Source organism: Poeciliopsis prolifica, unplaced genomic scaffold (genome assembly GCF_027474105.1).
Source record: "Poeciliopsis prolifica strain line A6 unplaced genomic scaffold, Auburn_PproV2 SCAFFOLD001, whole genome shotgun sequence".
NCBI lineage: Eukaryota > Metazoa > Chordata > Actinopteri > Cyprinodontiformes > Poeciliidae > Poeciliopsis > Poeciliopsis prolifica.
The window spans coordinates 15630587-15643964 of record NW_026562376.1 but is presented as its reverse complement, the minus strand read 5'-3'; the positions used below and the strand labels follow the sequence as shown (position 1 = coordinate 15643964).

Below are 13378 nucleotides of genomic sequence, written 5' to 3'. Positions count from 1 at the left end.
GATACGTGTCGGTTACCTGTGCCCGTGAGCTGCAGCCAGGCTGTAGGAGTTCATGTCTCCCTGCGGCGCAGTAGAAATCCCGTTACGGTACATGGTTCCCACCATGGGGTCGGCACCGCGCTCCAGCAGCAAGCTCACCAGCTCAAAGTTACCTGCACATGAACAACCACCAATTGAGCTACAGCACAAACATTTTGCAAGAAAAAGATAAAGAAAGTAATTATTTTTCTTCCTGGATAATTATTTTACATTATCCTCTAATGTGTGGTCACTGGCAGGGAGCTCTGCCAGTGACCACACTGACAGTCAGGTTTTGTGTTGCGCTGCACTTAGCTCTGGACCTCCTGATGTTAGCAGGGGGTTGTGCATCTGGAGATGGGTTTGAGATAGAGCTTGTGTGATTGTACCTGCAGCGGCTGCCAGTTGCAGCGGCGTCTCTGTGTAGTTCTCCATCCCGTCCTGCAGGGAGCCCTCCACGTTAGCTTTGGCATCCAGCAGTAGCTGCAGGCGGACACACACACACACACACACACATGAAAATGATAGGAATGCAAAACAAACATAAAAAAAAATAGATTGGGTGGCAGAAATCAGACTTTTCCAGAGTTTGACTTTTTTACACTTTAAATGTATTTTATGAGACAAACCAACTCAAAGTAGTGTGTAGCTGAAGAGTGGAAGGAGACAGATAAATAGATTTCACTTTGGGGATTTTTGATGTAAAAATCTGAAAAGAGTGCATTTGTTCTTCTTAAATCAATGCAGAACCACTTCCAATCACAGCAGAAAGTCTTTTTGGAGCATGCCTCTACCAGCTTTAGAAATCTGGACAGTGAACTATTTATTGACTCTTGCTTGCAGAGTAGCTAAAATTGGATGGACAGCATCAAATACCAAATCCTGCCACAAATTCAAAATTACATTTAGGTCTGAACTTTGACTGTGAGCTTTGTGCTAAAAACAATCCCATTCTAGCTCTTTCTGTATGTTTAGAGTCACCATTTTGTTTAAATACCTTTCTCAAGTATTAAGCAGTTTCTAACAAGTTTCCTCCTATAGTTTACCTGTTGTTAGCTTCGTTCATCTTCCCAGAAATCTCAACATATATTATTACTGTCTCATTAAACAAAAAGGTTCAATTTTGTGTAATACACAACAAAGAGATATCCTACAAAATGATTTTTCCACCTGAGCGATGGGTTTCTGTAGCTCCCCTGCAGCCTTGGTCTTTCTTATGCTCTCAGAGGCTTTAACAGAACAGTTTATTTATACTGTGATTATCAGACTTTTTAAAACTTTTTTAAACTTCCTGAGTTGCTGCAAAATGAGTGAAGACCAATCACTCTTAAACTGTATGTGTCCTTATGAACCAAGCCTCGAAAATGTATTACAATCTGAAAAGACGGGGGAGGTTCAGCTCCTGAAACGCAGGCTGGCATTGACATTTACAAATAAATATATACTTACATCTGGGAACTATATTGCTGAAAGTTTCAGTTTATAAGGAAAATGTTAAAGTATTTATGAAAAATGTAAGGCATTTAAAAAGCCATCTTATAAAGCTGAACCTTCAATTTTTTTCTATCTAATTGTATACTTCAGGACTTTACTAAGAAATAAATTCATTGTCTTCTTTACTTCATGCACTCATACACCAAATTACAAACGCCTGGAATCATTTCCATTACAAATTAACGATCCCTTCATCCAGCTGACAGTCAACTTAGGGCAAAGTAAATTAGTTAAACGAGTTCAATAGTAATTAGGCTACTGAGTTTCCACTTTCCATTTTCTAAATATAGCCTGAAACTATTTGTGTAAAAGTTCAAACTTGCAGCAGGAAGTTCTGCATGTGAGTGTCTCTGTAAATGTTCGTTTTAAATTTGAAAAGGCTTTTGGTATGAAATTACACAGACAGTACTTGAACATTTGAATGTTGAACATTTTGAGAGGAGTGGATGGTAGAAACAACAGTGATGCTGAAGCACAACAAACGGTCCATGATGAAAGAATCGCAGATGAATGTGTCACTACCTGCACCACAGGCACATGTCCATGTAACACAGCGAAAGTGAGGGGCGTCGCCTGCCGTGTTTCGGGAAAGACTGAGGGGTGCTTGTGCACTGTGTTTGGCACCTGGGGAAGGGACACAAGGAGGGTTGGATGGACAGGCAGAAGGGGTGAGGGGTTGGATGGGGATGGGAAGGCATGGAGGGGAGAGAGATATGGAGCCATTAAAACTACTCCATGGACAACAGGACACAAGACAAGCAGCAGCAGGGAGGACAGAGGGGAGACAGGAAGCTTTACAGGAGAAACATGAGCAATTAAGCAGAAACCCCGAGGCTGTTCAACACCGTGCCCTTCATGCTCACTTTCTAATGAACACAATCGATTTATTTGTGACATTAGGCCTTGTTCAAATAGTTTCACTTTGATCTGCCATCAGTTTAGGTGATAGGTCTCTAAATTCATCTCTTTTGAAAGGCTTACCAAAGGAAAGCGTGAAAATTTCAGCGATTTCCACCATTATTAGCACCCCTGATGAACATGGATAAAAGTCATGAAATAAGTTCATATACTGGGACTATCACACTCAAAAATTCTGAAAAACACAACTAAGACAATAAAACATTCCACCAAATCATTGTTTGGTGGCACAATGTTTTGGCTCTGTAAAAAACTGTGACAAGAAGCGTTGGACTACAACACTTGATATAGTTGGACTTTTATATGTTGGGGGTCTAATTTTGTATCTCATTTCAGTTTAAAGTAAGAAAATATGCACACATAAGAATTTATAGGTCTAATATGATACATGTTGTATTAGCTGGAAAAGACCACATTTTCTTTAACATGAATTACATAAAAAAAGGGGTATAGTTGGTTCATTTTAAATATGTCTTGCTGCTGTTGTAAACAAAACAATAAGGTAAATGTCATGCTGCAGGATTCTTATCAAATGTATTTGCTGATTGAGAAGCTGACAACATTATGTACTATTTATGAGAAATTTTTAATTTTTCCATCTAATCATATGCTGTGTCCTTTTATCTTTTAATACGTATGTTACTAAATGTGTTTATTACAGTGAAAATTGTTTTTGTTTATGTCCAATTAATGTTTTTGGGTTTGATTGGGAGAGTAATTACTACAATGGAAATTGTTCCATTGTATTGGGAAGAAAAAGCCTGCCTGAATCTCTAACTGGAGGTTTTTCCAAACTCTGTTTTACTAATCCTTGGTTAAATTAGTGACACAGCAACTATTCTGCACATTAATGGGACTTCCCAAAGTGCAATCTGTAAGTACACAATACCAACTGTCTTTCTCTAAACTACATTATTCCGGTTAACAATTCATTCTTTCCTCTGTTCACAAAGCAATTATCCACACAGCTACACCGTAAAAGTTCAATCCATTAACTCTCAAGCTGTAGTTGCATCATGCTCAGACATAATAACAATCATTAACTTTTACACATCCTCAGAAGATTGATACATTTAAGATTTCATTGAGAGAGCAGTTACTGCTGTGAGGTCGGCCAAGTTACACAAGTCAGTGAGAATGCTTCATTGTTTTGATGTTACTGTATTACCCACATCACTGTTTGCCCAGAAGAACTGATGGCAAGAGCACAAAAACCTACGAGGCATGTGGGACAGCAAGCTGGGGCAGTCAGCTTCAAAAGACAGGCATAGCAGGAAGTTTAATACATGTTCAGTCTTTAATCACCAGCTTTATGACTATGTTTAATAGCTTGTACTTATTTGTGCCTTTCCAAGCAATTGGGGACATAAGCATTGATATGGTGCTATTCAGGTTGGCTATTAGTCTTCCCAGTGTCACTGATCCCTAATCATTAGTAGGGGTCAATTTTAGATCGACTTAAGTCTATTAGAAATTCACAGTAAATTTCATTCTATTTGAATAAACTGTTAGTAAATTACACTAGCTTTGATCTGCTGTTAGTGATAAAGAATAAATGGATAAGTTGTATCATATGCAACTGGCTGCAAAGCAAGTCTGGCAAATGGAATGTAAAAATGCTGCAAAGATATAAATCATGAGACTTTAAATGGATGAACAAGTCAAACGATGTTTCCTAGAATCTCTGATCACTCTGACAAATTTACATTTCTTTTACAAATGCAGATTATCCTTTGCTACCCTGACAGAGAGAAAAAAAAAATATGACTTCCAAGTCAGCCTCACAGTCTCAGTCCCCACTCTTAGTGCTCACAACGGGTTTCATTGACCGTTTGCATGAAGTTGTGATTTATGAGACACAACAAATGGGAAAGAACATGAGGAGGTGAGGCACAGCATGGTCAGTTTCCTCCTAATTTAAAACCACATTATTATTGTTATTATTATTATTATTATTATTATTATTATTATTATTATTAGTAGTAGTAGTAGTAGTAGTAGTAGTAGTAGTATTAATGATATGATTCTTTTTCAGCTATGAAATGAATACAATTCTTCACAGGTCTTTCCTTGACATTTTCTTGGAATTGTCAAGAAAATGAAATCATGCCGAGGTTCCAGTCAAACCCTTTGTACGTCCTCAGTATCAGAGTGTCTGTGATTTTTATATTGGTCCAATAGCACAGGTGAACGATCTGCATGGGCAGTTTTTAAAAATCCTCGGCTATTTTGCTGAGCATGACTGACAATGCTTGTAGGCCACCCTTATTATTTTATTTATTGGGTGAATCTGAGCTTTCATAGTCAATTATTTCTGTCATCCTTTACAAAGTATTCACTTTTTCAGCTGCTGCTACTCTGCCTGTTGGTGTGATATCTCCTGCTTTGCACTTTGTGTCCCAGAGGGGGAGAGATGGGCAGAGAGCAGTTGAAACACCAGGCATTAAATTTTATGAAGCACGAGCTTTGTGAGTTTTTTTTTTTCTTTTTCTATATTGTCTGTCCTTAAATAAGTCAAATCATGGAGCATATTCTAAGTGAAATGAATGATGAGTCATATCAGATCAAAAAGTAAAACCATAATCAGACTAAACATTATTCTCTGGGGGGGCAGAGCATAATGCCACCCCATGGGCATACCTGCCCCAACTCAATATTATCTTCAATAAAATTAATTAACTGAACACAATTCATATTTTTGATGATATTGAAATTTACTGAGAGGCAGCCACATCTGTTTCTGTAAAGAAACATCAATACTGCAGAGTCTGGAGCGACATTGCTGAGTGAGTTAGTGGGGCACAATCACAATACTAATGTAGACAATGTATCACTGATGACATTTAGTGTTATTTTACTGCACTTTGAATCCAGTGAGTTTTCAAGCATAATCATTACAAAGACTTTGTTAGCAGTCCCAAATCGTAAATGGTTTGGATCGGAACAAAGACATTCTGATTGAGGCATCTCTAATTTGTAGATACATTTTTTTGTTTGTTTGTTTGTTTAAATTGCTGTCTTTAAATTGTAAAACCTGAATCATTCGGGGTATTTTTCTGTTTTCAAGCACTTACCTCACTGTTAATGTCGGCTCCTGCATCCAGCAGCATCTGTACCATGGCCTCGTCTCCACGAACGCAAGCATACATCAGCGGGGTCATCCCCTTACACAAGCAAAGACACACAGGAAGACTACATGAGACATGATTCCTACAAATATTAAATTATCCTGGTACATTTATCTGGGAAGATCAAACACTCTGTTGTCTGTCCTGAGCTTAAATCCTTAAAGCCTCCAGGCTCCGATTTTTTTTATTTATTGATTTTTTTACTTGAATCCACTCAATACCAAATGCATCAATATTTCCTCAGGGCCGTCTACAGTAGAAGTGTAGTCCCAGAGAACCTGGAGTTCAAGATTGTTGTTTTGAAAAGTTTAAGCCCTTGACAGTGTGTTAAGTTTTCTCATGGAAACTCTGGAGTTTCACTTGCAGTATTCCCCAGATGATTTACTGCCCAGCAGGTCAGTAGTCATGATATAATGCAGAGTGGCTTGACAGGAAAGCTGCAGGAAAAACAAGCCAGAAGAAGATTTAATATGTGCTGCTGCTTTTTTCTCACAGGGTCAGACAGCCGCAGTTTACAAAGCCAACAAAACATGTCCTTCCACAGGCTGTGTGTGTGTGTGTGCATTTGAGTGCAGATACACAAGGCTATGCATTATTAAATATGTTGACTGTGTCCCTAACCTGCTCATTCATGCTGTTGATTCCATCTGGCCCAAGCAGGTTGACGGCCTGCTTTACCAGGTCTGTGCGTCCACAGCTGAGCATACGGAAGCCCAAGTCCTGCAGGAACTTTGCCTCAGCAGAGGCAGCATCTAGTTTCCTTGAGGCACAGAAGCAATCATCCGTTCTGAAGGGCAAAGCACATCCACTCACATTATTAGTGCAAGCTTAGGGGTGTGAACACTGTCTCCTTAAATCTGACATTTTGCCCCAAGACACCCAATGACATTTCTTTTTCTTTTACCTTCGAAAAGAAAATGGGAAAATTACGATTGTAAAAGAAGTGGTTAGATTGCGGGTGATTTGCAACACACTCTGAAGCCTGAAGGCAGGGGATGCTTTTCTCTGCCCTACCGGAGCTGGCGTGGCTCACAGTCCACTCCGGGCAGAAGCAGCCTGGCAGCCTGCCGAACATCGTCGCTGTCCACCGAGAAGCTCCGCCTGTGCTCAGTGTGGACCACGGCCACTCGCACCCACTCCATGAGAGGCGGCATCACAATAAACGGCCTGTAGGAGGAGATAGAAGCACATATTCTGAACATCACAGAACTGCCGAACTTCAGTCAGACTGAGAACTATTTGTACCTCAGCTCTGACTAGGAAAATCTGCCTCACACAGAATTTTTGCATGAGATACTTTGCCCAGTGCAGCGGATGCTTGAGAAGAGGATTTGCAGAAACTGAAGATGTGCTGGATATGAGCAAATGCAACTCAGATGTCACCGTGCAACATCGATATTTTGCAATTAAAAGAAACATGTATGCTGGATCAGATATATACTTAATCCAGAGATATTTAAGCAAATGAATGCCATAGACAGACCGACTCTCTATGGCACTGAAATACATCTTGAAACAATAACATTCATTGGAAGCCAACCATCACAAATGATCAGTTCTTTCCTTATCACTTTTATGGGGCTCTTTGCAAACATGATGCATGGAGCTGCTGTGTGTTAACATACATTATTTATGAGATCCCAGTCCCTGCTGAAGGTAAACTGAAGGTGCAGTGATATTTTCTTAAATATACAGTGGCAGTCGCAAAGGAGCGGGAGAAATCCATCACACAGTTCATCCAGACATAAGAGCTTTCGCTGAAAAGCTTGAGAGAGTGTGGCAGACATTTAAAGCCAGACTGCAGTACAGAAGAAAACCACAGTCTGGGCTGGATAAAGCAAAGACTCTGTGGCCCCAAAGCCCAAATAACCCTCTGATTTATTCCAAATCATCTCGACCTTTTTGTTTTAAATAAACAGCCAAAATAAACAAATGTTGAACAAGAAATGCTTCTCAGTTTGTTGTCTCAGGCTCATACTGTAAAGGCAGCAAGTTAAGGTGTAAAGTTTGTCTTAATGCGTATAGTGGATTTGATAAATAATAATAATAAAAAGAATTAGTTCTTAAATGCCAGTCGTAATAGAAAATGTCCAACATTTATTCCTGAGCATCTAACGGGCAATGATGCATTAACTATAAAAGTGAAGAAAATTACTCTGCTCTTATTTTGCCTTCCTGCCTGCTTCTGAGAAGCTCTTGTGATGATTAACTGAAGAAGATGGAAACACATATATATTCCTGTGCTGTTTGAGAGTTGAAACCTGCCTGTAGTTGTAGTTTATGCATGGCAGTGAAAGAGGTGAACAAAGCCAGTCAGCCCATGTCCATCGCACTTCCAAATGTTCAGCAATTAAATTTGGAACAAGATGAATGCATAAGACATTTCATTGCTGGCAAACAAGTCGTGGCCTTACTTCCCGCGGGGTTGTTCACAGCTCACGCAATTTCCGGTGAGCTTCATTGAGCTGGCGCTCTACATACGCCACGGCCAAATGTTAGCAATAGAGTAACATTTAAAACCTCAACAGAGTTCATGCCTCCATCAATAGCTGCAGACCATCTGTACCAAGTAAAGCATAGAAGAAAAGGTTGTTGTTGTGTTTTTTTTTTACCAGGCTAGTTATTATCTGTTGTATGTACAACTATGAAAAAAAGCACCATTTGTTCAAGATAAAGTGTTAAAACACAAATTCTGCTATTTGCATGCTTTATACATTTAAGAGTATGCATCTCATCAGATCAGTGGTCATCTTAATAGTTGTTTTTCTTTCTTATAGATCTTCTTGACTAAATGGGGAGACTTGGGTCCACTCCTCTGGGATTTATTGACTGGCATATCACTTCACTGTGGGTGAATTAATGCCAGAACTCAGGCATTAATTCACACTCAGCATTAAGCTGTCAGTAAAATTAGCTCCTCATCTCTGAGCTAATCAAGAGCAAGATAAGCTAAGAGCAGCAAACTCCTTTCATTTACGAACTTCAAAAGGAGTTTGACCTACAGCTATGTGACCTCACTGGTTTCATAGACTTTCTTAAAGCAGCCTCATCAAAGGGCAGGGGATGTACAAAGTTTATGTTTATGTACGGTGGAGGAGTTGAAGTGTCTCTCTGTTTCGTTCACAAATGATGATGGGAGATGGAGAGGCAGATTGGTGCTTCGTCTGCAGTGCTGGTAAGGACTGGCATGGTAGAGAAAGAGACGGGGGGGCCATCCGAGGGCAAGCTTGGAGTAGAGCTACTGGTTCTCTGCATCAATTGGGGCCTTTTGAGTTGCCACGGGCATCTAATCAGGATGCCTCCTGGGTGTCTATTTGTGGAGGCTATCTAGGCATGTCCAACTTGACAGAGACTCCCGGGAAGACCAGAATGTGCAGAAGGGATTTTATATATGGATTTGTGTCCCTTTTTGTCATGGCACACAGTGGGATCTCCCAGAATGTGCTGAAGAGTGTGGTTGGGGAGAGGAATATCTGGGTTCACCTGATAAAACTGATGCACCTCGTGACTCAATCTTGATTAAGAAAGAGGACAATCGACATAAAGATGAACAAAACCCATGGACTAAGTAATCTGATGTCTTGCTTTCTAAGCTATAAGAACAAGAAATGTCTTGTGGAAACGTGTTTTATTCTCTAACACCAACCGGAAAAAAAGGGTTGAATTCAATATTTGGAAAGGCAGTAAACCGAGTCAATCCACACGTAGGCCGGACACCTGGGACTTGCATTAGCTGATGAACCGCTCCATTGCAGGTGAAAAAGTCTGAATTCAAGCCCCGGAGGAGAAGTAGTCAGGCTCCGCTGTCGGCTTTGTTTTTAAATGAAGGAAACCATCAGTGACTTTCAGCCGAGGTTCAGGAAACTGTGTTCAAAGGGAACAAAAAGGAACACCTCATAAAATCAGCAAGAAAATTGTTTCATGTGTTCAAACTCTTAGATATGTAAGATCTATTTTGTCCATTTCTCACATGAGGAATGAGGTGCGAATTAACACCAATGAAATCCTGACCTAATCATGATGTCATTTAAACAAAAAACGACTCCCAAAGATTCAGTTACTCCAACACGCCCCATACTAACCCAGAATGCTCTTTTCTGTCCAGCACATTGACAGTGTCCTTTTATAAAGCCTGGTTTCTGATCAAAGCCCGTGGTGTGCCATTTAAGAGTTAAGCTCAGAGGACCAGAAACGCAATAAAGAGACATGTCTGCAGAGGTGTACAATTGCAGCAGAATGATCTCTCCAGCTCTGATGGAGCCGCGCCGGTAATACGGGGTAAAAAGGACAGACAAGAGACTAAATTTTGGACCTCTGCAGGGAATTTCAACTCTTCGTCACAGGTTTCATAAAATGTTTCTTTATTGTTGATTCAGAGAACAGTGAAAAGGCAATATATTTGACTTTTCCTAAGAGGATGGCAAGGTGAAAGTCTCGAAAGGAATAATCAATACCAGACACTTCTGCTTTTTTTGTTTTTTTGGCTTGTTCTGTGATGCTGCTGTTAAGGATTTCTTGCTTCATTAAAAACAAAACCATCTTTGACAATTTATATTTGAATCTTTGTGCCTATAAACCAGACTTTTTAGCTGTCTTTTGCAGCCTGAAAACTAATCAATGCTATATTATTTATGGTCTGAATTGAACAACATCAGATATTTTGGGTTTGTTTGTTTCTCCCTGTTAGGTTCTGAAGAATCTAACACTGGTTCATTTTAAATCAATAGAGATCAAAACAGAAGTACCTGCATTTTATCAGAAAGCCTGTGGAGCAACAATGGCATTAATGAGTTTACATTTCCCAACAGCCTCCGAAAAAGTGAGGTGATCCAAAATCCGCTGCTTTGAAAAACTCACTTGCAAATTTAAATGTATTTCATTGGGACTATATGTGGTAGACCAACACAAAGTAGAACATAACATGAGTTATTTTTAAGAAATCTTATGTTTTTCTTTTTTCTAAATATTTAAAAAAATATGGTTTAATTTTGCTGGCCTGTTTTCAGAGCCATGTGTAGCTTTAGCCTGTTCTTCTTTGCAAAAGAGCAGAAGTTCAGCCATATCAGATAAATTCTGGCCACAGGTTCTCCAACAGAATTGGAATTGATCAGCTCTATCAATATGTTTAGGATTGGAGACTTGCTAGAAGCTCAAACTGGACCCTTTAGCAATCTTTTTTGCATCCTCTAACAGGTTTTCTCAAACGACTGTCCTGCATTCAGCTCCATTCTTCATCTTATAAAAATCCACGGTGCAACTTCAGTACACTTCAGTGAAGAAAATGAAATAAAAATACGAGTTTTTATTTTTTTTTTCTTTTAGTTTTTGGTCAGTTTATTTTTTACTGTTGTCCGAAAATGTGTTTTTAATTTCTAAAATCCACCAGATTTTAATATAACCCTGACAAATGTTGACATAACTTTAATTCTGAAGATTTAGTAGGATTTTCAGTAAGTAACTGTATTAGAAGATACTGTTACTCCCTGGATAGACATGCTCTGCAACCATATTAGCGTTGAGAACAGACAGTCTGAATTTTTTACACGTTTTAATAAGACTTTGCCACTCTTTCAAAATCATCTTTGAAACAATTTGGAGTAGTGTTGTTTTTTTGGTTAAAAGTATGTGCTACAATGTGTAGGTCCATCACATACTCAGCTAATAAAATCAATTTATGTTTGTGTTTGCAATGCAATCATGTGGAAAGGTTTCAAAATCCAAGTACTCCACAAATACTGAAAAAATCTCTCTTTTTTTCTTTATTTTTGTCTGCAAACTGTTTTTCAGTTTTGAAAAGAACACCTGCATTCAATCAAGATTGTGTCTCACCTCTCTATTTGTAAGGTAACCTTTGACGGCTCGACATTGGGGTTTTCCCACTCCATGTGAGGGCAGTGCATAAAGTAGCACAGAGTGTAGATGGCTTCGGGTGCCCAGTGAATCATGCTGCTCTTGTGGTGAAGCGGCGTCCCGTTGCTGTGATTCTTCATGTACAGCGGCTGAAGGTGGTGCATGGCTCTGGATACCAGGTCGCCTGGTAAACACGAGAGCAGTGAGAAAGGGATTTATGAGCACAATCATTAGATAAGAAGGAGAAAATAGGCATGCCTTTAAAAAGACATTACAGAATTTGTTCATTTCTCCTGATCTTCCAACATCTCTCGGGGAAAATTGAGTTTCTACATTTCACAGTTTGGAAAAAGACAACATTCACGGCTTTTTTTGGTAATGTACAGAAGACATTTGGAGAACTCACCGACATAGCACCCCATAAAAGGAAAACAAATTTTAAAGATAAACAGCAATTATTCTAAGCTGAATAATCTGCCAAGCTTATATTCAACTTTGCTCAGTTCAGCGCAGCTTTGCTACAACTAAATTCAGGATAGATACGTCGTTCTGCAGCAAGCGAAGTTCATCAGAAGGAGAGGAACGAATTAAGGGATTCTTTCACACACAGGCCATTCCTTCCATGAAAACATGATGACTGTGGCACGTCAGTTATTGAGTCTTATTGAATATGTCCTGTATTATTACAGTCAAATCCCATTTCAGTGAATCCAGTCAGGTTTCTGTTGCTTCTCCTTCCTGTCCGAACCCACAGCACGAGGAAATGAAATAACATTCTGAAGAGCAGATGGTAAATATATATTAGAAAAACATGTGGTGTGATGTATCACTCAGGCACAAGGCACCGGTCTGCACCTATACAAAGGAGCCTGGACAAAACAGTAATTTCAAAAGACAAAGCAGTTTGTTTAGCATTAAAATTGCACCCTTTATAGTGTGCCAAGATTCCATTTTAGCCTCGACAATGTGTGAGGCAAGTGTGAAAAGGATGCCTGAATGAGGGAGGCACATTCATGCAATGAAGTCAATCTCTGAGCCATCCTTTGGGAAGACTGCTGGTGTGCCGATAGAGGAGCGTGCTGGATATCATCCTGTGATGCAGAGAGCTGCAGACACCGGAACAGAGACGAGCACTTCCCATGCACAAAGCAAGCTTCTTCCTTCATCTCTGTCTTAATTTTGCAGCGAGTAATGCAGCTCTGTGAGATCTGGTGACTCGGCTCCTTGTCATTCCCTATTTATGGCGGTCTGTGGAGTTTGTTTTACAGGTAAAGGAGCTGTTTTTTGTTTTTATTTTATTGAATTCTAACCGGTTCAGAAATGTCAGGACGCTGTTGGGATTTCAGTTCAATTTAAAAAAAAAAACAAATTATAAATACAATGCATTGCAAAAATATTCATTCATCCAGGTTTTGTCTATTTTTTTTTTGCCAGAGGTCAGTACAAATAAGCATATACATGTGAAATGAAAGTTAAACAATCAAAGATTAGTCCGCAATTTGTTTTGAACGCCATTTATTCTGATACCCTTAAATGAAATCTAGTGCATCAGCTGCCTGCAGAAGTCATCAGCAGGTCAGAGATCAACAGTAAAGATGAGGATAGCTAGATAAGAGACTTAAACCAGGATTTAGATAACAGATTTGAACGTTTCAATTAATGGGAAGAGTATGGCACTAGAGCAATTCTAACTGGAGATGGTGATTTATTAAACTGGCAGACTGGAAAAAGAGAGCTAAGAGCTTCACTGTAACTGGAGCAGCTATGGAGACGTAATCTGACTAGTCGATGAACGCTAAAGTTGAATGAAAGCTAGTTGAAGCTAGCCACAATCCCCATCAATTGCTTTACTACCTTTTGAGCTAATAAAGCAAGTTGCCTGGTCATGACAATTAACAAACTTATTGGTTTAAAAAAAAATAAATAAATACACTGGGCTTAACTGGTCAATGGAAAGGTTTAGATTGAAA

The 13378-nt window shown here is 39.4% G+C and overlaps 1 protein-coding gene across 2 annotated transcripts in view; it reads right to left on the bottom strand.

The window, feature by feature from the left end:
• btbd11b (BTB (POZ) domain containing 11b) overlaps positions 1-13378 on the bottom strand; it is a 76152-nt gene that overhangs the window by 5968 nt on the left and 56806 nt on the right. Inside the window, exons 3-9 of one of the 2 annotated variants that reach the window (XM_055041881.1) lie at positions 11388-11592; positions 6573-6725; positions 6180-6345; positions 5505-5594; positions 2035-2136; positions 408-501; positions 17-152 (exon numbers count right to left, since the gene is read on the bottom strand). In XM_055041881.1, coding sequence (XP_054897856.1) covers positions 17-152; positions 408-501; positions 2035-2136; positions 5505-5594; positions 6180-6345; positions 6573-6725; positions 11388-11592 — 946 coding nt within the window. The remainder of the gene's footprint in view (positions 1-16; positions 153-407; positions 502-2034; positions 2137-5504; positions 5595-6179; positions 6346-6572; positions 6726-11387; positions 11593-13378) is intronic. The other variant, XM_055041889.1, reaches the window with a different exon arrangement.